Genomic DNA, 24,236 nt, shown 5'->3' with positions numbered 1-24,236 from the left:
TAATTCAAGAGGATTTTATTGCACACTCAAGGAAGCATTGCTAATATAAATAATGCTTGAAAGTGGACCCTTTAATTGCCTTACGACACGCTGATTTCTTGCATAACAAAAGGTCAGTGGTCAGCAGTGCAGACAACATGCTTTAACATCTGGAAGCTTAAGTCAATATTTCCATCACACCAATTGAAAGCAACACTTCTCAAATTCAATTCTTAAAATAGAAGACAATTTCAAAATAAGACTCAGCTTTGAACAAAAAAACAAATGGTTGTGCGTTTAAGTGACGGGCTAAGAGGTGCAGTACATGACGTTAGATAGAGCTCTACAGACTAATACAGAGAGCCTGGTGTAACACCACTACATTGAGCAGGCATTGGTTTACATTTCATTCACATTATGAGGTGTGAGCGATCAATACTGCAGGAGAGTCGAGTGGTGATGATGGAGAAGGACTCCTCTGGGCAGCAAACACCTCAGTTCAGTGTGAGAGTGCTCTTTAATTACTGGCCATGACTGCCTCCTGCTGGTCGTTCTCCTGCTTCATGCGATAATCAGCCAAGGCGGCCTTGATGGCATCCTCTGCGAGCACTGAGAGTGAGCAATTCAATGTTAAATACAGATTTCATAAGAATATGTAACAAAAAACATTTGGCGAAATAACTGACAACTTACTGGAGCAGTGAAGTTTAACTGGTGGAAGGCTGAGCTCTTTGGCAATATCAGTGTTCCTTATTGTCAGAGCTTCATCCACCTGTAACCATCAAATATTTTAGTCAGTGATACGACATGGAGAACAAATAAGAGAAATATGGAGTGTTATGTTTGTCATGTATACACTCACAGATTTGCCCTTCACCCACTCAGTGGCCAAGGAACTTGAAGCAATAGCAGAGCCACAGCCAAAAGTCTTGAACCTGGCATCCACAATCTTCCCCTCGTCATTAACCTCAATCTGGAAGAGTTTGGAGAGTTTTACTCCAGTACCAAGAGGTGAATGACTTACAAAATTCAATATGTGATAATTATTCAATTACTAAAAATCTCTGGCTATATTAAATTACACACTGTGTTTTTCTTGAAAAATAACCGTAAATCATACAATTTAAGACAGCCCCACCAACAATGTAAAATAAGCACGTAATTAATTAATCAGTACTGTATGAGTGTGGTTCAAGAACACTTCACTGCGTTTATATTGTGTAATCTAATATCTCAACTAATAAATAAAAAGGTGTTATCCATCCATGATTAGTTGCATACCTGGAGCTTCATTACATCACCACAGGCTGGAGCCCCCACCAATCCGGTCCCAACATTCTTTGAGCTTTTGTCCAATATCCCCACATTTCTTGGGTTCTCATAATGATCTACCACCTTCAAAGAAAGACAAAAAAACAACATGGGTTTACAAAAATTCCATAACATCTATATAAATATGACACAGTAAAAAAACAGTAAGATGTAGTGTTGCTATGAAATTCTCCTAAAGTGGGTACAAGAAGTTTTGAGAATCATGGTTATATCACCACAGATTTTCTCTGGTGACATAAGGGATATTGAAATAAATAGATTGGGGTGGATTTCATTGTCTACTATACTAACCCCTGCATCCTGTTCTCCTCCCCCCCAAGACCTGCTGAGTCATTCTGATTAGACAACATGAAGCATCTGAGTTTTTAAACAATAAATGTCAGAAAAGACTAGACTTTACAAGTAAAACGACATATTTTAAATTATGGTGCTGTTGTTAAATTTGATCTATCCTTACATTTTTGGTCTTTCTTTTTTTTTTAAAAAAAACAACTTTATGGTTCAGACTAAATTTAGTTTAAGTTGTTTCATGACTTTTGTTTTTTAATGGAGCTTTAGCAGACACATATGGAATGCTCTCCAGATAATTATCCATGGTTAGAGTGAATAACAGAGGAAAAAGTCACTGTTAAAACATCCAAAAAGTTTAATAAATCTTTGTTTATTTGTATTTAGTAACTAAACTTGAATAAACAGGTAATTAGGGTTTTGACAAACACTGTAATCCATGATGCAACCAATGGTCACATAACTGTTACCAGAGTCTCTACAGAGCATCTTCAGGAACATTTAGGGTTATATTTCACTGTACATTTACCAAACCTTCATCAATATGAAATTACACTGTTAAAACTGTGGTACTGAGTAGCTATGTTACTATACTCCATTTACTGTCGCTGGAACTAATCAGAAATGTTAAATATATTAAATAGAGTGCTGACATTTCATTAATTCATTTTTATAACTTTCTAAAATACCTCCTTGATGTGCTGTACATAACCGACAGGTTGTATATACAGTATCATACTATACGTCACACTGATGTAACCCAGCGTAGCTCTATTTGTACAGCATTACATGACAACACATTCGTTTCTTATAGCTAACATACTCCATCTGTTTACCTTAGCCGTACTTCACGTCAGGCTACAGCTAATGAAAATTATCACTAATAAAACAGTGTCCATCAGTGAAGCTATGACGTTAGAGTTTTACCTTCTGGTGATAGAAGCACTGGGTGATGAACTCTGGAGCAGAGAGTCTCCTGGCGAGTGAAGTCAGAGGGCTCCAGCACTTGTTAGCCAACACTCCTGCCATGTTGAGGGACGTCAGAATGTCGCACTTTGTAAAAGGAGAGCGGTTTTAGGAGACTGGGGGGCGGGGCTAATCTAGTCTCATCTGCGCATGTCTGGTAAACAATAACATGTAATTCAAATTTATTTTCTTTTAATAAAAGAAAAATGTAATGTAGTACTCATTGCTATGTTCAATTTAAGGCCAGTTGTTGTTTTTTTTTATCTTTAGGTAGATAAATGTTGTTGCGCACACCCTCAAACGGTAATGTGTGTTATTAAGAATCGTCGTATTTATATAAAGATCAGGCACCTAAATTGCAGTTCTTAAACACGTGATAACTTACTTTTCACTTCTACATATTTCCCAATGATCATTCGAAGTTGCTCAAAACAGCTTTGATGTTCAGTTTCCTCAACGAGTTTACCACTGTTAATAATTTACTCAACTTCTGTTCTGTTGCACAACGGCATCCTGTGATTTTTTTAGGGAACTGCATTTGCAGCAAATCCACCAATGAAAAATGTGGAGTTAAAAGTTGAATTCCACTGTAGTAGTCTTACTTTGTATTTGATGTCATCTATAAGAATTGAATTCTGGACCTCCTCAAACAAAGAATTTTTTCTGTGTGCACAGACAATACTGTACAATACATGCTGGTTATGAAATGTCACTGCAAGCATGTCACACTTGTGTAATCATACTGTTCTAGCAAAAAATTTTCCTAATTATTCTGGTGTCTGAAAATCTTTAGAGAATAAACTTTATTGCCTTTGTCAAACGTATGCCAAAATATCACACCTTTTTTTAAAATAATGTACTCCTATAAAAAGGCCTGCAGATTGGGAAGAGAAAAATGTAATGTTCTGAGCAACCTGTTGCACCATTCCAGAGGCAGACTAGTCCACCCGACAAGTCCCCAAGGCCATTGCTCACTAGTCAGCAGCAGTGCATCTATGACAATATTGTGTAGCAACAGGGATGACAAGAGAGCATCCAAATTGTTGTATACTATATATAACTAAAAAGAATCAGGGTATCCACCTGCTATGCTTTCAAACCTCCAACCACATATTGCTACAGCTGACCACTGACACTAACATCTGGCCATAGAGTGGGTTATCATCATCAGGATGTTTATCGGTGGAACACTTTATACATTGATTATTCTCCAGTCATGCCACCAGAGAAATTACATGTACTTGTATTTTGTGTGTGCGTGCTTGTGTGCCTATGTATGTATGTAATCACATTGACTGATGATTTTTATACTACACCAGGAAATGGAAGGCTTGAAAAGTCCATCTAATACCACAGACTCTTTTAGCCTAAAATGGTATCATGTAGATACACAGAATGTTGTCGGTAAATGAAGTGTGGGCAGATTGTTGTTTGCTCCATGACATACTAATTCTCTATTGCGTAACTTTCATCAATGACTCTACCCAGAAAGCAGAAGTGAGAAGTTTGTGAAGTGACAAGGATCTCCTAAGGAAGACACTTCAGTGTGATTGCCTCTACATCGACATTTACTGTGAGTATCTACGTACATTTTATGCAGAAGTCCAAACTATTTTCTTTGTTTGACAAAGATTAAATTGTGTAATGTATAATATATGTGTGTATGTATATAAAGGAATGCACTTTGGTCCATATTTCAGGAAAGATTACCATTATGGATGTGGATTATATTGAATTTGAAGACTATACTCCGGACAATGAAACTGAGATTAACTCAACAGCAGTTGGAAAGCTGGATTTCAGTCCTCCTCAGACTCCTTTGACTCTAGTGGTGATTAATATCATCATATCTTTGATTGGTCTCGGAGGAAATTCATTGGTGATCTGGATCTGTGGATGGAAAATGAAACGGACGGTCATCACCATCTGGTACATCAGCCTGGCCATTTCAGACTTTTTGTTCTGTGCTTTTCTGCCCCTGGAAGTATTCTACATGATCACTTCACACTGGCCTTTCGGACCGGTTTTGTGCAAGCTCACCTCCTCGGCTCTTTTTCTCAACATGTACAGCAGTGTGTTCCTGTTGGTTTTGATCAGCGCTGATCGCTGCCTAATGGTTTCATTTCCTGTGTGGTCACACAACCACCGGACAGTAACGAAAGCAGTTGGAGTCGTTGCCCTTATGTGGCTCCTGTCAGCCCTCCTGACACTGCCTTCACTGATCTTCAGACAAATCATTGTTCATGGCTCAGTCACTCAGTGCTACATGGGTTACATGGACCACTCCAGGCACAAGGTGGTGAAACTGACGCGATTCATCTGTGGGTTTCTCATTCCTTTCCTCACAATCGTTTTCTGCTGTGTAGTGCTTGGTGTAAAGCTCAGACGTTTGACCATCAGGTCAACAAAACCTTACAAAGTGATGGCAGCACTGATCTTATCATTTTTCCTCTGCTGGGTCCCCTATCATTGCTTTGGTCTATTAGAGTTAGACTTGAAGAACCACAGCCTGGAGGTCCTTAACACTGGCCTAAGGGTGGGGGCCACCATGGCGGCATCAAACAGCTTCATATCCCCAGTTCTCTATGTGTTCATTGGTAATGATTTCAAAACAACCCTTAAACGCTCTTTGACGTCAAGAATAGAAGAGGCTATGGCAGAGGATTTTCGTACAGGTGGTCTCAATCATTCAAGGTCCAAGGCGGTGGAAATTAAGTAAAATCAAGTTAACCCTTGTGAGTGACAAGGAGGATTTTTACAGGTCAAGGTTGAGTGATTTTGACAGAAACATACATCACGACAGGTTTAATTTTAATTTGTGCTGGAAGACGTGCAGTCTTTACTCAGTATATGTGTACTGTATATGTAATCAATGATTTTAGTCTTTAGTAAAATGCTGTGGTACAAAGATAAATATAATTTTATGTATGTATTGTAAACTAACTAAACTTGTCCCATGAATAATTTAATAACTGAACGTTCATGTGAATAGGCTACAGGTCCTCCATCTAAAACAAGTCAATTGTATAATATTAATGTGCAGCATTTTTAATATTTCCAAAGGAAATAAATGAATGATTTCATTTAATTGTTATAACTTTCTTTTATAACAACTTGATGAGATGAAGTTTGAGATTCTGCCCACGGACTCAGATGTGATTAACGCCTGCGGTATCATTGAGGATGCTGCCATGGCCTACGGTTTCAACAGGTTTCAACCAACCAGTTCCCACTTAATTATAAGCAGACCTGTGTCTTCTTTGAAGCAGTACTGTGATATACTGTATCTTAGTATTGTCAGTTAACTTCTTTAATTACTGTGCTTTCCTCTTGCCAAGTGTAGCCCTCACCACAGTACAGGATTCGAGGTATGAAAAACTTCCAGTATGTTCAGAATGGAGTCGAATATGAAAAGCTAAATCTTCAAATACGTACTGTTCTTTGTCTCATGATCAATCCTTGGCTCGCGTGATTTGTCGTTTTGTCAAGAAAACCCTGCCAGCCCTCTAATCGTGCCTTCATTGCATGTTTTCTGAAAACTTTGCATATGCATGGTTTATATTAAATATCAAAATATTCTAGCATAAAATGTAAAATTGTATATGAGAATACAGTATTTACGAAATCTGGCCAAAATGCCAGCTTTTTTTCAGCAGCATTTGTTTGCATTGTCTGTAAATTTGATGCTCATTAGTTAGATGTTACATTTTTTCCAGGTCCCCGGACGCTCAGCGTCTCTGGGGGTGAGTGGAACAGTAGGCTGGACCTAACTGACCTGGACGCTGGATTTCTGTACGATGACTGGAACATCAGTCAAAAAACTAAGTCCCTTTTTGACTGACAGCTATTTTAGTCCCATTGTGGATTTTGCAAATGAAATCGAAAGATAAACTCCTTCCCTTTTCCCGCTTGATGAAATGGCTTGAGTATTTCTATTGTTCATTTCATACACTGTAAATAAAATACACTAATGGCATTTACTTGTTTTGGTTTAACATAATGTTAACATCCCCTTGTAAAAATTAATTGTAATTGTGTTAGTTTGCTCAATCATTCATACTGCTGGCTAAGTAGCAGTAGATGAGCCAGGGGAAACAGAATTAAACAGCAACACGTCAGTTGATTTGGTGCAAAAAGTAGGAAGAATTAGCAGGTCTTTTCAGCTCTCCTGGTATGACAGCTGGCTGACTGGAAGTGCTGTGAGAAAGGAAGTTCACTGTTTGGCAGGCCTTTTGATGAAACCATCTCAGGGATGTCTTGCCCTTCTTTGAAAGACCAGCAGCCTCCACATTCAGAACTATTTTGATCTTCATAACTTGTAACACGGAAAACAAAATAGTTCTAAACAGTAAACATTATTTGATGACCATATTTTAAATGCAGCGTTAATTTCATTAACACAAAAAAACTAATAAGACGCAAGTGAGTTCTTTTCCTGTAACCTGGAACTGTTCTTACATACACGTACAGTAGGTGGCGGTATAGGTTTATAAAGGTGATTTTGAACACGGCTAGAAAATCCGGAGAAGAAGAATCGGTCACGCCCACAGAAACACAGCAAATGAGCCACGATAAGCCATCGGTTTGCGGAAGTGAGGAAGTGCGTGTTTTGATGCAATCTGCTGTAAGGATAACTTAACAACTTAACACGCTTTTGTTTTTTCAGCTTGGCAATTACATCTTCAAAGACACTTTGAAGTAACGCTCTAGTGTCAGAGGTTGTTGCTTTGCATTCGCTCCATCAGTCGGTTAGTTAAACTGTTTTCCTCAGTCTAGCATGCTAACGTTAGCTGGTTTTGGTCCATTTTAAATGTTAGGTAATACGCGGTTGACTTTGCTGCGTTTTAATCGAATTGTTACTTGTCGTTGCTAGCTATTAATCCTTGGCTTCCTGTGTACTTGTGGTGAAGAGCTGGGTGCCCACGGAGTCACCCGACCTGGACGTGCTTGTTGACTAGATCTGCCTTTAAATGGCCTCCGCTGCCCACCCTCCATCCACTGGCTCCACTTCGTCCACTGAAAACCGAAATCCCGGGTCGAGCAGTTCGACTACGGCTGACGGCAGCAACCAGGACAGCACATTCGAGTGTAATATATGTCTGGACACCGCCAAGGATGCAGTGATCAGCCTGTGTGGACACCTCTTCTGGTAGGAGCGACCATCGATGGCTCATGTTTGGTTCTGTGCTGTAACTCACGGCCACTGGTAGCAGCCAGTCGGTCCATATCTACTTTGCAAGTACATCGGTTTTGATTCCCTAATATTGGTCTGGTTGTCCAAAACATTTTAGAAAAGCTCATTATTTTCCCATTCAGGTCAGACCTATAACAGCTGATCTGATATCAGTTGTGACTGTACCAAAAAAAAACAACTTTCAAAGATATGTTTTACTAATCAACCTTCTTATTGTCATTTCTCACCATGAATCAGCTGGCCTTGCTTGCATCAGGTAAGCATATCCTATCATTGTGTTCTTTCTTTTCACTATTTTCACTCTTTATTGTATTGTTTTGTAAACATGTACATCTTTCTTCATGCAGTGGTTGGAGACCAGACCCAACAGACAAGTTTGTCCAGTATGTAAGGCTGGTATCAGCAGAGACAAAGTTATCCCATTATACGGAAGGGGGAGTACCGGTCAGCAGGACCCCAGGTGGATATTGTACCTTAACCAGTCAGCCTTGCTTTAAGCCTCAAGCATTATGTAAACACAACACCCTGCAGTGATGAATAAATTCTTATAACATTGAGTTATTCATCAATTAATGCCATTTATTAAGAGTAATAATGTAAGAATTTGTTTTAACTGGGGAGTATAACCAGTGTGGTTCCTTACATCAGGCTTTTTTTTTTTTACAGAGAAAGAACTCCACCTCGACCACAAGGGCAGAGACCTGAGCCAGAAAACCGTGGTGTAAGTACAATCAAAAATAAGGCAATGAAAATCGATACAGGTAGTCCTCAAGATACAAACATTCTGAGATGCAAACAACTGCGCGCTGACATATCTGACTATATCCGTAACCCGCGCCGAGCAAAACACTGCTATGTTTGTGTATGTTTGGGCTGTATGTGGGCTGTGGGAAGTTTGTGACACTTGGGAAAAGGGAACGAGAGTTAACTGCGAGTTAGTTTTGAGCGGCAGTTGCGTCTCTGTTCTGAGTTCCTGTGTGAAAAGATGAATAAAGCCTGTACAGTCAACCCTCGATTTTCGAACAAAATCCGTTCCAGAAGGCTGTCGAAAAGTGAGTTGTTCAAAATCGGAAACTATTTTTCCCATTATAATTAATGTAAATAATTTTAATCCGTTCCAAGTCTAAAAAACAACTTTTTCTAGTTTTTTTTTTAACTATTTTACACATAAGCTATCTAGTATACTGTTTACCATAAATAAAAAGGGGTAGAAATAGACACTGTGTTTTATTATAATACAAGATATCCTATTGAACTTTTAACACGAATGCGCTACGGAGGAAGCATCCTAGGCATTCAAGTTCGCAAGGCTCCCGAGTGAGTCGCATTCAGGTATGCTCGGCTTCTTTCGGTTTGGTCGAGAGCCGAATTTTGGTCGAGTTCAGAGACGTAAAATTCTCAGATTTTCTGGTCGAAAACCGATTTGGTCGAGAATAGAAGCGTTCGAAAACCGAGGTTTGACTGTATCTGCAAGTTCCATCTCTACTGCAGCTATAGTCGAGTATTACAATATTATGTGCTTGTAATGATTTTCTATTTACTTTAAAATTCCGATATTTATGGTCGACAGACAAGTCGAGTGATTTGACTGAATTTGATTTTTATTTTTATTTTTACGTGTTTTTTTTTTTTTGAAAACCCACTTATAATTGAGAAGGACGTAACTCAAAATGACCTGTACCTGTACTTTATTTCATTATGTGTTGTTCTTTGTCCTCTAATTGTTTCTGGTCAGTCTTGGGGAATAGTGCTTTTGTATATATAGTAATGGAATATATAGAGTACATCAGCTGTCAAGTATTCACGCTGAAATTATTGCATAGGATGTCGCAGTGCAGATTGCACTTAATCAACTGGCAGAATCTATTATACACTGAATGGTGTATTATACACTTCGCTTTAGAAAGCTCAAGTTCTTTTTGCGTCATAATTCACTGATTGTGTAAAACTACCTCTGATATTGTATATGGATGATTAAAATTGATTTGAACCCACACACACATAATGATGAAATACATGTTTCATAGGGCTTTCAAGGATTTGGTTTTGGCGATGGGGGGTTCCAGATGTCATTTGGAATTGGCGCCTTTCCATTTGGTATTTTCGCTACAGCTTTTAACATCAACGATGGAAGACCTCCTCCAGGTATTTATATTTTAGGCACTTTATCATGACCATTTCACATCATTTATCAGCAACATAATCAAATAATGTGTGTTAAACCATTTCCCAAACAGCAGCGCCTGGGACACCGCAGCACATGGACGAACAGTTTTTGTCTCGACTCTTTTTGTTCGTCGCCTTGGTGATAATGTTTTGGTTGCTGATTGCGTAAATGAATGGAGGAAACCTACCATTTGTTTTTAAATTTGTTTTGTATTGGTCTACTGGACATGAAGAATGCTGTGCTAATTGAATTATTACTACTCTCAAGATAAACCTGATATTTTTGGTTGCCTCAAGATTTAATTTTAATAACACGTGAAATCCAGCCATATATTCCACCTAAAATGTCATCAGCAAAGGGCTCCAAAGTCATGAAACTTTACCTTTAATAAACATTTATAAAATCAAATGCAGGAAGGATGTCGGTTGAAAGAGGATAAATTAATTGTTGCATTGTATTTTTGATCAATTAAGAGCTTCTTTTTAACTGTTTTGTTATAGTCATTGTATTTATGGTGAAATACTGTTAAAAATAATAACAGCAGGACTGTGCTGATGAACTTCATTCACGATCCCATGTTATAAATTGTCATTTCCTTGTCGCTTTTATTTGGCTCTTGCTATCCTGAGTATTGATACCAGCTCTGCCTCTGTTAAGTGTTTAAAGCAAAAGCTTCAAGAATGGCTTTGTTTGATTGAAGTGTTACAGTAAGTTATAACAGCCATCATTCTTTTAATTACTTACCCCTCCTAGTAATCTGAAGATGACTGACTTACCCCTCCTATTGTTTTCCCTCCCAGGAGAAATTTAAATTCATACACCTGTGTTTTTGTAATTGCTGCAAAGAATCTACATTTTTCAGTCTGCATTAATATACTGTTTTTGTAATCTAGCTACACTAGTTCTGAAAGATATCTCAAAATATACCAAAAATCACACATTATTTGTGATATCAAATCACACCTTTATTCTGAATGACATTTCAGAAGAACTGTGGATGCAGTTGTGCATTGGAAGGATACATCTAAAGTGTTCCTCACTGACAAGCTGTAAAATACTGTAAATTAACACAGAGCCTAAAGGAAGATTGGTCGACTGAAGCTGATACTTTTCTACATGTGAAACTCTTCTTTTGACAGTAAAACAAATGTAAATAAAGATGTCACATCATTAAGTGACTGTTATTAAGGTGTAAATCTATTAAAGCTTCATTCTCTCATTTAATATGAAAATCGGGCACTGACTGAAGTGGTATGGAAAAACTCAGCAACTTGTTCAAAGCTGAGATGTGTTCAAATGCAGAACATGTCATTTCACATAAGAGGGACATTCATCCACTTTGTACAGTAAAAATAGATAATTTATTCATTTTTTTGTGAAAGTGGCTTTTATAAATCATCAAGTACAAAAAAAAGAGTCTGTCTCGCTTAATCCTGCATTTCTGTTTCCGGGTGTTTCTCTTGAGATTCCGGCTGAGCAATGTTGAATTCTGCCTCATACATGATCTGCTGAATCTTTATTTTTGTCTCGCACCTTTTCTGTGGAGCGAGTCGTTTCAGAGCCGGCACAAAGCTTAACAGGAACAGTTCGTCTTCGTCTCGCTGTCTGTTAGGAAACGCGTTGCCATTGTCTTTGACTAACCATTTCGTAGGGGATGGAGCGCTTTGCGAGGAGGGCGGCGAAAGTGACTCTGGCACTGGGCGCCGTTTCCGTCCAGTTTTACTGCTTGGAGTGATCTGTGGGCACAAAGGCATTTTGGCAACAGCAGCCAGATGGGCCGTCTGTGCGTCCTGAGATGCTGACGGGAGCTGTGTCCCAAATGGCATCTGAGATTTGAGGTCCGGTTGACTGGCGGGGGCTTTGACGAGGGGCTGTGGCGTTTTGACCGTCTCTGACGACGTGTGTTCTCCTTCCACGCTGCCAGATTCATTGTCGAGATTGTCACGGTCATCGTCATTATTGTCGCAGATATCTACCACTCCGCTTCTTGAGCCAGCGTAGGGTGCAATGAAATTCATAAGTTGTCTGTGTTTCCATCTACTTTGCACAATTTCTCCTTGCTTCTTGCTTTTGATCTCCATTCGAACTTCTTTCAAGTACCTGTCTCTCATGTTCTTCCATTTTCTTTTACACTCATCAGCTAGAAAAGAAACACATCAGAGAGTAAGGAGCAAGTTATACCAACAATACAGTAATTCTATCTACCAACAATAAGGGAATACAATGCTGACAAAAAAATACTGATTGGACAGCTGGACACCCACTAAAGAAACATCACTGCATGTATGCAGTCAGTTGCTTTGTCAATACAAAATTTTACTATTTATAACAATTTTTAAAAAAATCTGCAAAACATTTGTATTTTAATTATCTTTGATCATTATGGTCTGAATAACTAACTCAATTTGTTATTAAGAGGACATGACAGTTGCTGCTAAAATCACAGTTTAATACGTTTTACAATAAAAATAAATGCCAGTGTCGCTAAAACCCAAACAATTAGAAAATAGTTTCCAATCCAATAATAATCCTACATCAACTGTTTATCAGAGACGTAGCAACAGTTCATGAACAACTATCTAATTGATAATGGGTTTGTGGTCCATTTTCTTGAGCTTTTTTGGGATTGTTTCCATGGTGACAGGCTAATGTGGATATTCCCAACATCACTTTCTCCAGCTTCTCCTGGGGCAGCCTGAGGCATTCCCGGGCCAGATAAGAGATGTTAATAAGAATTACTAACATACCACCAGTCACAAGTTCTACTGGTGGGCTTTCATGGTCAATCGGTCGCATTATGTTTAAATATAGTGCAAATCCTACTTTCAGATGGGGCTGCCTTGGGGTTTGAACTCTGACTGCAGTCAGAATAATTATTCTATCAACAAAATGCTAAAACAAAACAAAAAAAAAGATGTAAGAGAGTCAAACAGGAGATGCAGAAACGCCCATTACGGCTTCAAAATTTAACCAACTCAATTGACACATTTTTGGACATATCTTGCAAACAAAAACATAAAAATGTGCAATACGATATCCTCCTCCAACTTTTGTTGCTATAGAGACAAACATTTGTCTCCCTAAATACTGCATGGTATACTGCAGTATATAATGGGAATTAAAAATCTACTTAAATTAATTTAATCTTTTTCAATAGTCTATGATTTTGTAAAGCATGCAAAGAAATACATAATAGTTCTGTTACATTATTAATATTTTTCTTATGTATGCCTCAGCAGTGGATATGTGTAATTTTCTCCGGGATGAATAAGGTATTTATCCCGTGATGTCTGTCGCTGACCGTCAGTGTGCGCCCGATCGCCCTCCGTCACCTGATTCCACCGCTGCGTGGATCCGACACACATCGCGGCGGCGCTGCTGACGCTTCGACGCGACGTCGAGAAGCTTCCAGTTTGAATGGAGAAGAGTGGCGTTCAAGAACGAGTGACGTGATATGTGCACAGGAGTGGGCTCCGTGACGCCGAACATTCTCTCACCTCCGCCTCTCCGCGCCTGGCGGTGCGGTAACAACGCCTGGACCGGACCGCTCAGCGCAGCGCGGCCTACGGTGTGGAGCGGCGCCTGCTACCGCTAGCACGGTGCGCGCGGCCGCCGCCAAAACCGCTTGGACGAACTCCCGCGAATAAAAAATAGGAATAAAAAAGCTGCGATTTTCCTCCGAGTGACACGAGAAGTATCTCTATCGACCAGAAGCGCCCTAAATTTTCCAACATCTTTATGTTTTGTTAGCAAGCGAAATAATAACTGTCGTTAAAGTTGTGAAAAACAAAAAAACAAACACTCACATGGGAGACCCAGATCCATGCTGATGTTCCTCCAAGCATTTGCTCGACTTTCTGTGCAACGGTAATTCGGTAAAGTGACGTTGTAAAGCTCTGGATAATTAAACACTGCCAATATTAACTTATCGTCCATTTTGCCCTACTGTTTCTGTGCTGCGCGGACGCGGAAGCGGCAATCTTCTCCCGCCTTTTCCGCTCAGCTGCTGCCTCCGCGCAAGTTATCGCGAGTGGCGAGCTGTCTGCCGCGTCGTGTCGCTCCGCCGTTCAACTCTGGACAGTGTGCTCTGTGGCCACGAGGAGGCGCATGACCCATCCCTGCACCGCCGTGCTGAGTATGAATACATCCATGGAGCAGCGTTTGGAAGCAGTATTTACTGTTTAGTTACGGTCAAAAATTCAAGCCTTGTGTAAGCCACACTGAATTTAGAGGAGAAATCTCACTTTATTTTAATTTTGAACTTTTCTTATTTGCAGACTTTTTACAAAATAGTGAGCTATTGCTGCACTGATGGGATGGCTAAATCTAGATCTTCTCTTCATGGAGTTTTAGGTTATCCCAGTGTCTGCATGGCTTCCCATCTTCCTCCAGTTGTAAAAAAGAAAAAATGCACATAACATGTTCATAGGAAATTAACATGTAATGTGCATAAATTTCTTTACAAGTGTCAGTAAGTATTAATACAGCACCGGTCCTGTAAAATATAACTTAAATGTATAGAAAACCCGTTAAAACATTAAAATGTATGCTCTCTATGCTTGAAAATGCTTAGACAAGACAAATCAAGCTTCAGATTCCAGAGGAAATTTATGAGATAAGGACAAAAGAAACATAATATTACTATTAGTAATGTTTTAGATTTATGGTCTCTTTATCGGCTCCTCGGGGTATCAGTATCTAACAAGCCTGTACAAGCTCACATACAAGTAAGGCTGAGAGAAACATGGAGAAGAAGGTTGGTCTGCATTTCCTGGTCGTACAGCTACAATTCCAATTTCCTAAGAGGTAATCATCCTCAATCCAAAAGTAAGCAGAGACATGCAGGGTTTTCACATATGACTAATCTTAAGCAATGTGGGGGTCCTGTGTTTATCACATTGTCATTGTTTAAGTGTATTTAATGTATGCAATCACTAATGTCGCTGTATCTTTTTAGAGGAGTAGAGCAGGAAAAGTGAAAATCTCTCCCAGAATTTCATTAAAAAGGGGTGGATTTAGAATTTTGTCTGTGTAGGTTCTCAGTTATCCAGGTCATGGTTGTCCAAAAGCTGTTGAGTTGATCCACTGGACATCTTAACATCTAGAATTTTCACTTTTTTCACAGATGGATCTTTTATCTGTTTATTTGATTATTCAATTGCCCATAAACAACTTGGTGAATTGTCACAAAAAGGGGTGGAAGAATGCCACAGAAAAAGCCATTTAATTTTGGAGAAGATTTATGTGAAAGTGTGTTACAAAATTGTTATTTTTTTCTTTTTGACTGTCGTTAACGTCACAAGTCATTTTGCTGAACCACATGTTTGAAGTTTATATGTGTAATTAAATTAAAAAGTGACTGTTGGACCTCGGGGTTTGACTGGCTGCCCTTCCAGCTATTTATGTTTAATTTTTTCCCAGTGATTTCAATTTAATATGTCTGATCCCAACACTAGTGCATGACATGTGATAATGATTATGCTTACACAGTGAGGTAAACTCATTACCAATTACAGTTCTTTGTAGAAATTGTGCTGCATTTCCTTCATATAACTGTTTCATAAATGCAGCATCTAATCAAAAATCAAAGAAATTGAGGACTTACAATTCTTTCTTGTGTCACGGATTGACTTAGGTGGTCTTGTAAAAGCACATGCTGTTGAGGGGAATCTTTTCTAAAGTCCATAACATTACAGGAGTACTCAAAGCAACCCCTTAAAAATCAAGAAAGAGTATCACCTTTGGGGTGGTGATGGCTTTTCTTCATTTTACCACTTGTTCCACATTTTATTCTTACAACAGCAAAACGGACCTTTTTCATCGTAATCCCTGGTAATGAATTTGAACCGATGTGTACATGGTACGATTCCCTCTATTGAGGACCACAATAACTGCAGATAGTGATCTCAAATGCTCCGCAAACTATACATCAACAATCTGGGGGCTATTAAAACTGGAGTGAAAAGGATGTGATGGTGTTTATTGTTATCTGTTTTCCAAAGCCCTTATAAGGGGAGCTTAAGACAGATTGTAGAAATCCATTAATTCTCTGAAAAAAGGTGTGTCGCTTTGTATGATATCACAGGATTTGTTGGAGGGAGGTGAGGGGTTAACCTATAACAGATTTACTTTTGCTGTGCGCATTATCAGAGAAAGAAAAACTGCATCACACAGATAAGTTAAGACACATGACGTACGATTACGAAAAAAATTACATGAAATAGCATTTCTCAGAATTTTATTCTAATACATTTAAATCTATTAGTGCTAGTCATCATGCCACTGGTAAGGCGGGTCATTTATTTATCTAACTGCCTTGTTACTGTATATAATCAACACACTACTAGTTATCACTGCCAAAACCTACATTATATGTGTTCATAATGTCATTTGATGATAAAGTAAACAGGAAACCGACACTATGAAATTAATATAAGTGCTAATCCTTAAAATTCAGCATAGACAAGTCTGTGGCCACACCAGAAACGTTCATCTTTAAATCCAGGTTTCTAATACCGAGCAATCCCCTTTTCTCTAAAACCCCAACAATAAGGATCTTAGGGGCTCTCCACTTCTCATTTTATGCAGTGAAATCTGATTTCTTTTGGAGAAAGGAATGAAGTAAGATTAACTGAATCTGCCGTCCTCTCTAACCTCTTCACAAAACTGCCCAGATTAGCTAGGAATTAAGTTTCAACCGTTTTATGTGTCTGGTCCATAGGGGGGATTATGGTTTTACTATTTTTTTGCCTTCCAATTTCACTATAAGGGCCTGACATGCTGCTGTGGAGAGGAGAAGGAGAGGAGCAGCAGAGCACAAACTATTACAAAGTGCCGTGCGTTGATACAGCGTCATTATCAGTGCTTGGCTTTTATTGGATTTTTCACTGGAGATGGATGGACTGATAGGGATGGAGAGACAAAAGTTTCCTTTTACTATTGAGAATATACTGACCAAATATCCAAACAGCACAGGAGACAAATGGACATGTGGAGCTGGTGATGCAGGAGTAAAAGAGAGAATAGTGAGCCCTGCTGGAGTCCAAGCAGACAATATTCATCACACCTGTCTGTGCTGCTGCTACTGCTCCCACTGTGGAGATTTATTCCAGACTGAACTCATGCATGAAGGTAAGAGCTGATGAGAGTCCTCTCCTTTTAAACAAGAAATTAAAACTAGTTTTGACCTTTAACGTTGTGCTCACTGGCCTCCTCCTTGCAGCCTGTCAGTACAGATGGCCCCCAGTAATGCTCACAGACTCATGTCTGCTGGGAGACACTCTGAGAGAGGAGCGACCACTCGGTCAGGTGCAGAGGAGAACCAGACGTCACCGCACCATTTTCACAGAGGAGCAGCTGGAGGCACTGGAGGAGCTGTTTCTGCAGAACCAGTATCCAGATGTCAACACGAGGGAGAAACTAGCACACCATACTCACTTAAAGGAAGAAAGAGTAGAGGTAAGCTGTTCAACAATTAATAGTCCTGTTTTTGCAAAGATGTGGCCCTTAGATAAGTTTCCAACCAAGTGCCGTATCAGATGATGGATGAAGTAGTGCTTTTTGGCAAGATATGGGAAAAGCTTTTTTCTCTTTATAACGGGTTTTACATTTATATGTAGTGCAGATCTTGTGATACTTTTCAGTGACAAGATTTGGTCATGCTTGACTTATTTTTGCGAGTAGTTTTGAGTCCAGAATCTGTTTTTGGAGAAACAGACTTGATTCCTCTATCTAATACTTAATGGCCACTCTTTTGTTATTGTACTAATTCCACCCTGTAAACAGGTGCAAACATTAGGAAGGGAATTACATCTGCAAAATAGCACAGCTGGGACATCATGACCATAATGTTCCATAAAACTTCTACAATATCTGCCACACACCAATCCATCGGCTGGTCCTGTTTCCTTTCTTCCTCCTTCTTATTAACGCATTCATCCATGCAGTTGTGATAATGTTTTTGATACAGCTAAGTAAATGTTAGAGTTATCTCTTATGTATAAAGTTGTAAAATGTATCTATGTGTCCACCCCTATTTCCCCCTCCTCACCCCTTCCCACCAGATGTTATTTATAGGCTGTACAAGTTCATGAGGAGGAGGATTACTGATGTAATAATACTGATGGAGGCATACAATTTAAGATATTGTATGAAATGTGGTACATGCTAGTTGTGTCGCATGAGAATTTTATGGCAGCTATTCGTGGTTTTAGTTTTATTTCTCTTTGTTTTGGTCACTGATTAATATATGATAAACATTCAAAGTCAAGGAAGAAAAACAGTTTTTTTTAAAAATTTCTGTTCAACACAACCTCCCCTCCCATTTGTGAATAAACCCAGTTGTTCTTTTAAAAATGTCCGAGTGTGATGGCATTGAACTTCATCTAAGCTCTAGTCAATTGATGCTGTTTTAATTATATTTCTGTGATGATTATGTTGTCTAATTGTTTTGTGTTTACTCCAAATTAAATACAGAAGATGCAAAAATTTGACTTTTTTTGTCTGCTCACAGGTATGGTTTAAGAACCGAAGAGCAAAGTGGAGGCGTCAGAAACGACTGTCATTTGGTGTTGGAAACGTAGAAAACTAAATTTTGTTTTGTTTTTTTACAGACTATAAAAAAGCTGAACACTCTGTGTGGTTGAGTAATTAAATACATAAAAGTTTTACTTTCCATTGTTGTCAAGTGTAAAACCATTGTGAAATATTACCTTTCCAGGAAAAATACAGTACATCTTTTGTAACAGTCAAATTATGTGACTGTGAACAATTTTTGTCATATTAATGAATCTGATTGGTTAAGTGCATAAGAACAAACTTGCCAGAACATGCCTGCAGCACATCTTTACCCCCCCGAAAGATAAAATGTTGACTGAGTTGATAAAGTTTACACTTGTTAAGGTAATCAGTGTTTTTGAGACCAAATAAAACTTTTTTAAACAGATGGTGAATCATATTTTTTGATGCAATCCATAGGACATAAGGTGTCAATTCAAAATCTGATATGAAGTCAACAAATATAAGAACAAACATTTCATTTTATTTAAATATCTCCTCTTATCTTTATCTCACAGACCACTATATGTATAACTTTAAGCAAGTGATTGTCAGTCTTGGAGTTCGCAAGACAAATAATGAGTGAGGAAAAGTTGTTGTTATTTGTTCCTTATTTTAGCAAATAGCGGGATGTTTTGTCATTTCAGTAATTCAGTATTCTCAAATTAGTAGAAACACTGTATTGAAAAAGATTTAGAATTAGTCTTATGAACACAATTTATGATCACAATTACGGTTAACCCATATGAATGTGGGGAAATCAGAGACAATTGTGACAAAGAAGGTGAATGCAGTGGATGTAAAAACAAGTTGAGTACAGTAATATTTGATGTCTCAAAGACAGAAATGAAGAAGATGGTGGAAGTAACTGAATTAGGTGGATCCCGAGTGCTATATTTCCCCTATGTTAAAGAGCTCCAGTTAAAAAAAAGCTTCAAAGACTTCAAAGGATTCAAAGCATTCATTGTCAATGTGCACAGTACATGGCAGTATATAACAGGGCTGCATTCAAGTAAATTTAAAGACTCAAGAGTCTTTGGAAGTTCATGATGTCATACAATATTTAAGGTGGGTGGCAGAAACTGCACTGAGGTACCACCAGGTACCACCAGGGTGGGTGATAAGAAAGAAGTGATGCCCAAGAGAAATATATAAATGGAAGTCATGAGGATCATGTCCAAGAACATGTTAACTAGTCAAGAAGTGAGAAAGAATATATCCGATGGAAAGCATTTTAAATTAAATCTTGTTTTTAAGGACAATTTACAGTATGTGAATTATATCGGTAAATGAAATGTCCTTTCAATCCAGCAGTAGGAGGTGGTAATGTAATATTTGGTGATAAAAAAAACGCCCTTTAACACCAACGAAGAAGAAAGTGAACGTAAGCTTCCGGTTAGATCATGCATTAGCGTAAACGCATTTCGTTGTTTGTATGCTAGCCCAAAGTTAGCTTATAGGATCCGTAGGCAACTGGGAACAGTTTACTACTATTTAAATATTAACAGATATCTTTTTGTTTGGAATAACTTAACCCATTTCGTGGCGTACTGAAGTGTTTTTTCTGTTTTGATTCAGTTGGTGTTTAACGTAGTAGACGGAGCTACAGCAGTTAGCCTAAGAGGCTAAAGCTGTCGACAATGGAGGGCAGCGCCAGCGTGAGGAAGTCGCTGTCCGGGACTCTCGTCCCTTCTGGGTTGACAACCGTGGCTCTCCTTCAAAAGCCAGAGAACAGAAAAGATGGATATACAAGAAAGGTCCTTGATGAAGAAGACTACATTGAGGTAATAAACAATATATTATGATACGGCCGTAGCATTTGCATAGGCTAATAGCTGTGTGGTTGTTCATGAAGAAGAAACATGCTTTATTAAACCCCTCGGGGATTTTTTCTTAAAATTCCAATTATTATTATTATACTTTTTTTTTAAATGTACCAAAACGTTTCAAATCAAAAGTAACGTTTTGTCATCCTTTTTATGGACAGTTGTAAGAATTGCATCATGCTTTGACAGACTAGATGTGGTCAAGCTCTTTAGAAATGTCAAGATTATGGCTTATCTTTAAAGAATTGGTCACATTAATCATGTTAAGTATTCAGGTCACAGCGTAACTACGCCCAAGATAACATTCTACAGAGCTGAGACAAATATTTGGTTTATCAACACACCGACTGGTTAACACAAAATCATAGGACATTCCTGATTATTACATTAGTAGACATGCCTAAAAAGTGCGTATGAGTTCTGCAATAGTGTTTTGTTCTTGTATAATTGCATAGATAATATTCTCATGTAAACAAAGTCAAATGTAATCACCTGTTTACTTTCAACAGAGTTTGGAGAAGATCATCCAGAGGGACTTTTTTCCAGATGTTACCAAAATGCAAGCTCAGAAGGATTATCTTGATGCCGAGGAAAATGGTGACCTGGAGAGAATGAGAGAAATATCCATCCGTTATGGATCATCTTTGACAAAATCTACACCACGGTCTTCTGCACCTTGTAAGCAATATGAGTAAAATTATGCTCCATGTTTTCATGTTATTAAATTTTATTTAAAGAAACAGAAAATTCTGTTTGTGTTATTTCTGCAGCAATGACAAAGTCTAAGAGAAATATGAACTTTATTCTAATTCTAAACGTAATTGCCACCACTTGCATGTGTTGTTCAACTTCCTTCTCTTTTTGTGAAAGATGTGACTCCAGCCAGCTTTGAGACACCAGTGGGCCGCTCAGGGTCTCCTTCCTCCACCCATGTCAGCAAAGGATTAGATGGGGGTAAGTATCTCATTATTTAAAATGAACAATAGATGATGTTATCTAAAGAGCTTTTTTTACCTGATCATAGGAATTTAATTTTATTTCTATTGATATTGTTTTGATAGATAAAAGGGATTTTGACAAGGAAGAGAAGGAGCTGCCCTGTCTGGATCGTTTTCTTGCTAAAAATACCAGTGAAGATAATGCATCATTTGAGCATATAATGGATCTGGCAAAAGACAAAGAGAAGCTGAAACATTCGTGGTTGTACGAGGCTGAGGCTGAATACAAGGACGTATGTATAGAGTGAAACACTCAAATAATTGAAATTATGAGTTATTATTGAAATGGATTGTAAATGCACTGATTTAAAAAATTGGAAACGTCTTTTTTCTGTGGCAGTTCTTCTGTCAGGTGTCTGATAGAAGTTATATACGTTCGCTACATAAAAATATTTGTCGGTATTGATATTTTTCAGCGCCATGAGCAAAACCTTGCCTTGCCATCAATGGAGAAAGCAGCACTCGAGTGTGTCAAAGCTGGCCTTGAGACTTGGGAATATAAAGCGAAGAACGCATTGATGTATTACCCAGAGGGTAAGAAGACCACACTAACAATGATCTAGTCAGCGCACAAGTAATTGAATATGTTTTACGTGTTTCCCATTATTATTATTATTTTTTTTATGATCAGGGGTTAAAGATGATGATACAATATTTAAGAAGCCAAGGGAGGTTGTCCACAACAACACGCGCTTTAATGGAGACCCGTTTAGCAAAGCTCTCAACAAAAGCCAGATTCAGCAGGCTGCAGCCCTCAATGCACAGGTACATTTTCTCACAATGATCATAGAAATATTAGTATATTCAGTAGGTCCATAATATTTTATGTCCAGAGCTTATCTCAAAAACTGTACATAAGCCTTCAAGACAATGCATCCGTTCTGTTTCTTCATGATTGCACGCATTTGTGCCTTTTGACATTAAAACTTTTTGAAATTTGTATTATTTGTCATTTTATTGAAAACTTATTTTGGATTGATTGTCTTTAGCATTCCACATACTCTTCTGTTGGCTCACCGAAGAGAAAAAATTAGTTATATACTCATTTTTTGTCTATATGATGCTTTTGGGTATGTCATCACCTTATGACGCTTGTCGAATGATTTAACTTAAGCATCGTGTTGTTGTCCAGTTCAAACAGGGTAAAGTAGGCCCTGATGGAAAGGAACTCATCCCACATGAATCCCCAACTGTGAATGGATATGGTTTTGAAGCAATGCCTTCCCCTGCACCTGGTAAGTGGGTTTTCAGGTCATAATGAAACTGATAAAAGAAAGATCCGTCTTTAGAAATGTAAAAATGTCCCCTCAGGCGTCACTGAGTCGCCACTGATGACCTGGGGTGAGATCGAGAGCACCCCGTTTCGTTTGGATGGATCAGACACACCATATGCTGAGAGGAATCACGGTCCATCGTTTAAAGTAAGTAACCTCCAGTAGGATCTTTTTTTATTAGCACAAAATTTGGTAACTTTTAACATTTAATATTAATTAGATCTTCTTCTTTTTTGTTTGTAAAAGATCCCTGAACCAGGAAGAAGAGAGAGGCTGGGATTAAAGATGGCTAATGAAGCTGCTGCTAAAAACCGGGCGAAGAAACAGGAGGCATTACGAAAGGTCACAGAGAACCTTGCAAGGTAATTACATCAGCTTCTCTAAGTGAGAAATCTCACTGCATATGTCAACTCATGTTTTTAGAAACTGTTGAATTTGTGCAGTTCAGGGGATTCTCCACGATTAGAGACTAACTGACCATATGAACCTTTGTGTTGCAGCCTTACTCCTAAAGGTTTGAGCCCAGCCCTTACCCCTGCATTGCAGAGGCTTGTAAATCGGACATCTAGCAAATACACGGACAAAGCACTGCGAGCAAGTTACACCCCATCACCCTCGCATCGAATTGTTGGCTGTAAGTCTCCCTTCGGTGGGCCATCCACTCCTTTGGGAACGCCAACACCAAACAAAGCCAAGACACCAAGCTCTCAGGACTTGACGTCACTCACAGACAATCTGCTGCAACTTCCCAAGAGACGAAAAGCATCAGACTTCTTCTAGGAAACACAAGCTGCTCTGTGTGTGGGTTTGCAAAAAGACTGATTTTAATGCAGACGTTTTAAACTAAACATGTACAGAGGAATGTAAGTGTTTCCAGGATTTATTTGTATGGAATCATGGACATTTTCTCTGAAATGCATCAAAGAAAATTGTGAATTTGTTTTATCACAAATTTAATATGTTGTAAATTTTTGTACAGAAAGCTATACAACTATTTTTGTCCCTACATCAACTGAATTGCCAACTCAGAATTCCATGTGTTACAACAGGTTCTTTAGACAAGTTGAAAGTAATACCATCACAACAGCCATTTTCTTAAAACCAACATTTGGTGATTGTGCAATATACATCAAAACTTAATGATGGCTTCATCAATAGTTGTGTTCTACTGGTTCTAAAACTAAATCTTCTCCCCCTTGTTTTGTGTGAATTCTTCAGTCATGTTGTTCAGGAGGGGTCAAGTATATTATTATGCAGTTGTGGACTAATTGCTGACAGAAGTTTTAAGTTTATAACATTTTACTTAAGTGAATATTTTCTACCTCTAAGCTTGTCATGTTTTAATTTCTTTGTGTGTGTTGATTGGTAAGCACAAAATCTCAAAAGATTCACCTTAGATTTCATTCAAATTCAGTAGAAAGATTTGAGGCATATCTGAATCAAAATTCAAGGTCAGGAAATCTTTTCATGCAACCCTGTCAGAGGTGTGAACTCTTCTGTTATAACTTGTAATAAAATAATTTGGGTTCTCTCACTAAAAACATTTACAGCCATCTTAAAAACAATACACACTCATATTTGCAAAATTATTACCTTTTGCATTCCCATTTTATGGAGATCCAACTCTACAACATCCCTAAAATAGATATACTGTAC

General features: G+C 38.4%; 6 protein-coding genes across 10 annotated transcripts; 4 read left to right on the top strand and 2 right to left on the bottom strand.

The window, feature by feature from the left end:
- iscub (iron-sulfur cluster assembly enzyme b) lies at positions 1-2,682 on the bottom strand. Its single transcript, XM_068335553.1, has 5 exons — positions 2,527-2,682; positions 1,261-1,374; positions 842-952; positions 673-751; positions 1-588 (listed from the first exon to the last, which is right to left on the bottom strand). Exons 1-5 carry the CDS (start codon positions 2,626-2,628, stop codon positions 497-499), a joined length of 498 nt encoding a protein of 165 aa, XP_068191654.1. The 5' UTR covers positions 2,629-2,682; the 3' UTR covers positions 1-496.
- A 1,316-nt stretch (positions 2,683-3,998) lies between these two features.
- LOC137608622 (chemerin-like receptor 1) lies at positions 3,999-5,647 on the top strand. The gene is made up of 2 exons (XM_068335123.1): positions 3,999-4,138; positions 4,266-5,647. Exon 2 carries the CDS (start codon positions 4,280-4,282, stop codon positions 5,282-5,284), a length of 1,005 nt encoding a protein of 334 aa, XP_068191224.1. The 5' UTR covers positions 3,999-4,138; positions 4,266-4,279; the 3' UTR covers positions 5,285-5,647.
- A 1,460-nt stretch (positions 5,648-7,107) lies between these two features.
- On the top strand, positions 7,108-10,334 carry rnf185 (ring finger protein 185). 5 transcript variants are annotated; one of them, XM_068334451.1, is made up of 7 exons: positions 7,108-7,189; positions 7,439-7,714; positions 7,997-8,015; positions 8,107-8,219; positions 8,426-8,480; positions 9,787-9,904; positions 10,000-10,334. In XM_068334451.1, exons 2-7 carry the CDS (start codon positions 7,536-7,538, stop codon positions 10,092-10,094), a joined length of 579 nt encoding a protein of 192 aa, XP_068190552.1. In that variant the 5' UTR covers positions 7,108-7,189; positions 7,439-7,535; the 3' UTR covers positions 10,095-10,334. The 5 variants fall into 5 exon arrangements, with proteins under 5 accessions (XP_068190552.1, XP_068190548.1, XP_068190550.1 ...); XM_068334447.1 differs by having other exon boundaries at positions 9,997-10,334; XM_068334449.1 differs by having other exon boundaries at positions 7,121-7,189; positions 7,476-7,714; positions 9,997-10,334.
- A 143-nt stretch (positions 10,335-10,477) lies between these two features.
- LOC137608235 (uncharacterized) lies at positions 10,478-14,287 on the bottom strand. Its single transcript, XM_068334446.1, has 2 exons — positions 13,733-14,287; positions 10,478-12,066 (listed from the first exon to the last, which is right to left on the bottom strand). Exons 1-2 carry the CDS (start codon positions 13,860-13,862, stop codon positions 11,354-11,356), a joined length of 843 nt encoding a protein of 280 aa, XP_068190547.1. The 5' UTR covers positions 13,863-14,287; the 3' UTR covers positions 10,478-11,353.
- A 2,381-nt stretch (positions 14,288-16,668) lies between these two features.
- LOC137608910 (homeobox protein goosecoid-2-like) lies at positions 16,669-18,774 on the top strand. The gene is made up of 3 exons (XM_068335541.1): positions 16,669-17,057; positions 17,149-17,384; positions 18,439-18,774. Exons 1-3 carry the CDS (start codon positions 16,820-16,822, stop codon positions 18,514-18,516), a joined length of 552 nt encoding a protein of 183 aa, XP_068191642.1. The 5' UTR covers positions 16,669-16,819; the 3' UTR covers positions 18,517-18,774.
- A 1,116-nt stretch (positions 18,775-19,890) lies between these two features.
- On the top strand, positions 19,891-24,105 carry ess2 (ess-2 splicing factor homolog). The gene is made up of 10 exons (XM_068334970.1): positions 19,891-20,266; positions 20,818-20,986; positions 21,179-21,262; positions 21,370-21,539; positions 21,723-21,840; positions 21,938-22,071; positions 22,439-22,541; positions 22,618-22,727; positions 22,827-22,942; positions 23,081-24,105. Exons 1-10 carry the CDS (start codon positions 20,123-20,125, stop codon positions 23,358-23,360), a joined length of 1,428 nt encoding a protein of 475 aa, XP_068191071.1. The 5' UTR covers positions 19,891-20,122; the 3' UTR covers positions 23,361-24,105.
- Positions 24,106-24,236: the final 131 nt, after the last annotated feature.

The sequence above is a fragment of the Antennarius striatus genome, chromosome 15, assembly GCF_040054535.1.
Source record: "Antennarius striatus isolate MH-2024 chromosome 15, ASM4005453v1, whole genome shotgun sequence".
In the NCBI taxonomy this organism is placed as follows: Eukaryota; Metazoa; Chordata; class Actinopteri; order Lophiiformes; family Antennariidae; genus Antennarius; species Antennarius striatus.
Note: the sequence above shows the minus strand (reverse complement) of the source record. Positions and strands in the feature narration are given on the sequence as shown.

Excerpts from the sequence above, each read along its gene's own strand:
- iscub (XM_068335553.1), bottom strand. The coding sequence starts at position 2,628 with ATGGCAGGAGTGTTGGCTAACAAGTGCTGGAGCCCTCTGACTTCACTC. Across the intron at positions 1,375-2,526 it reads AGTGCTTCTATCACCAGAAG|GTGGTAGATCATTATGAGAA; the intron begins GTAAAACTCTAA and ends CTTTCTTTGAAG. Across the intron at positions 752-841 it reads AGTGGGTGAAGGGCAAATCT|GTGGATGAAGCTCTGACAAT; the intron begins GTGAGTGTATAC and ends TGATGGTTACAG.
- LOC137608622 (XM_068335123.1), top strand. The coding sequence starts at position 4,280 with ATGGATGTGGATTATATTGAATTTGAAGACTATACTCCGGACAATGAA.
- rnf185 (XM_068334447.1), top strand. The coding sequence starts at position 7,536 with ATGGCCTCCGCTGCCCACCCTCCATCCACTGGCTCCACTTCGTCCACT. Across the intron at positions 8,220-8,425 it reads ACCGGTCAGCAGGACCCCAG|AGAAAGAACTCCACCTCGAC; the intron begins GTGGATATTGTA and ends TTTTTTTTACAG. Across the intron at positions 8,481-9,786 it reads CTGAGCCAGAAAACCGTGGT|GGCTTTCAAGGATTTGGTTT; the intron begins GTAAGTACAATC and ends CATGTTTCATAG.
- LOC137608235 (XM_068334446.1), bottom strand. The coding sequence starts at position 13,862 with ATGGACGATAAGTTAATATTGGCAGTGTTTAATTATCCAGAGCTTTAC. Across the intron at positions 12,067-13,732 it reads CATGGATCTGGGTCTCCCAT|CTGATGAGTGTAAAAGAAAA; the intron begins GTGAGTGTTTGT and ends TTTCTTTTCTAG.
- LOC137608910 (XM_068335541.1), top strand. The coding sequence starts at position 16,820 with ATGGATGGACTGATAGGGATGGAGAGACAAAAGTTTCCTTTTACTATT. Across the intron at positions 17,058-17,148 it reads GACTGAACTCATGCATGAAG|CCTGTCAGTACAGATGGCCC; the intron begins GTAAGAGCTGAT and ends TCCTCCTTGCAG. Across the intron at positions 17,385-18,438 it reads TAAAGGAAGAAAGAGTAGAG|GTATGGTTTAAGAACCGAAG; the intron begins GTAAGCTGTTCA and ends GTCTGCTCACAG.
- ess2 (XM_068334970.1), top strand. The coding sequence starts at position 20,123 with ATGGAGGGCAGCGCCAGCGTGAGGAAGTCGCTGTCCGGGACTCTCGTC. Across the intron at positions 21,263-21,369 it reads CAGCAAAGGATTAGATGGGG|ATAAAAGGGATTTTGACAAG; the intron begins GTAAGTATCTCA and ends TTGTTTTGATAG. Across the intron at positions 22,072-22,438 it reads CTGCAGCCCTCAATGCACAG|TTCAAACAGGGTAAAGTAGG; the intron begins GTACATTTTCTC and ends GTTGTTGTCCAG.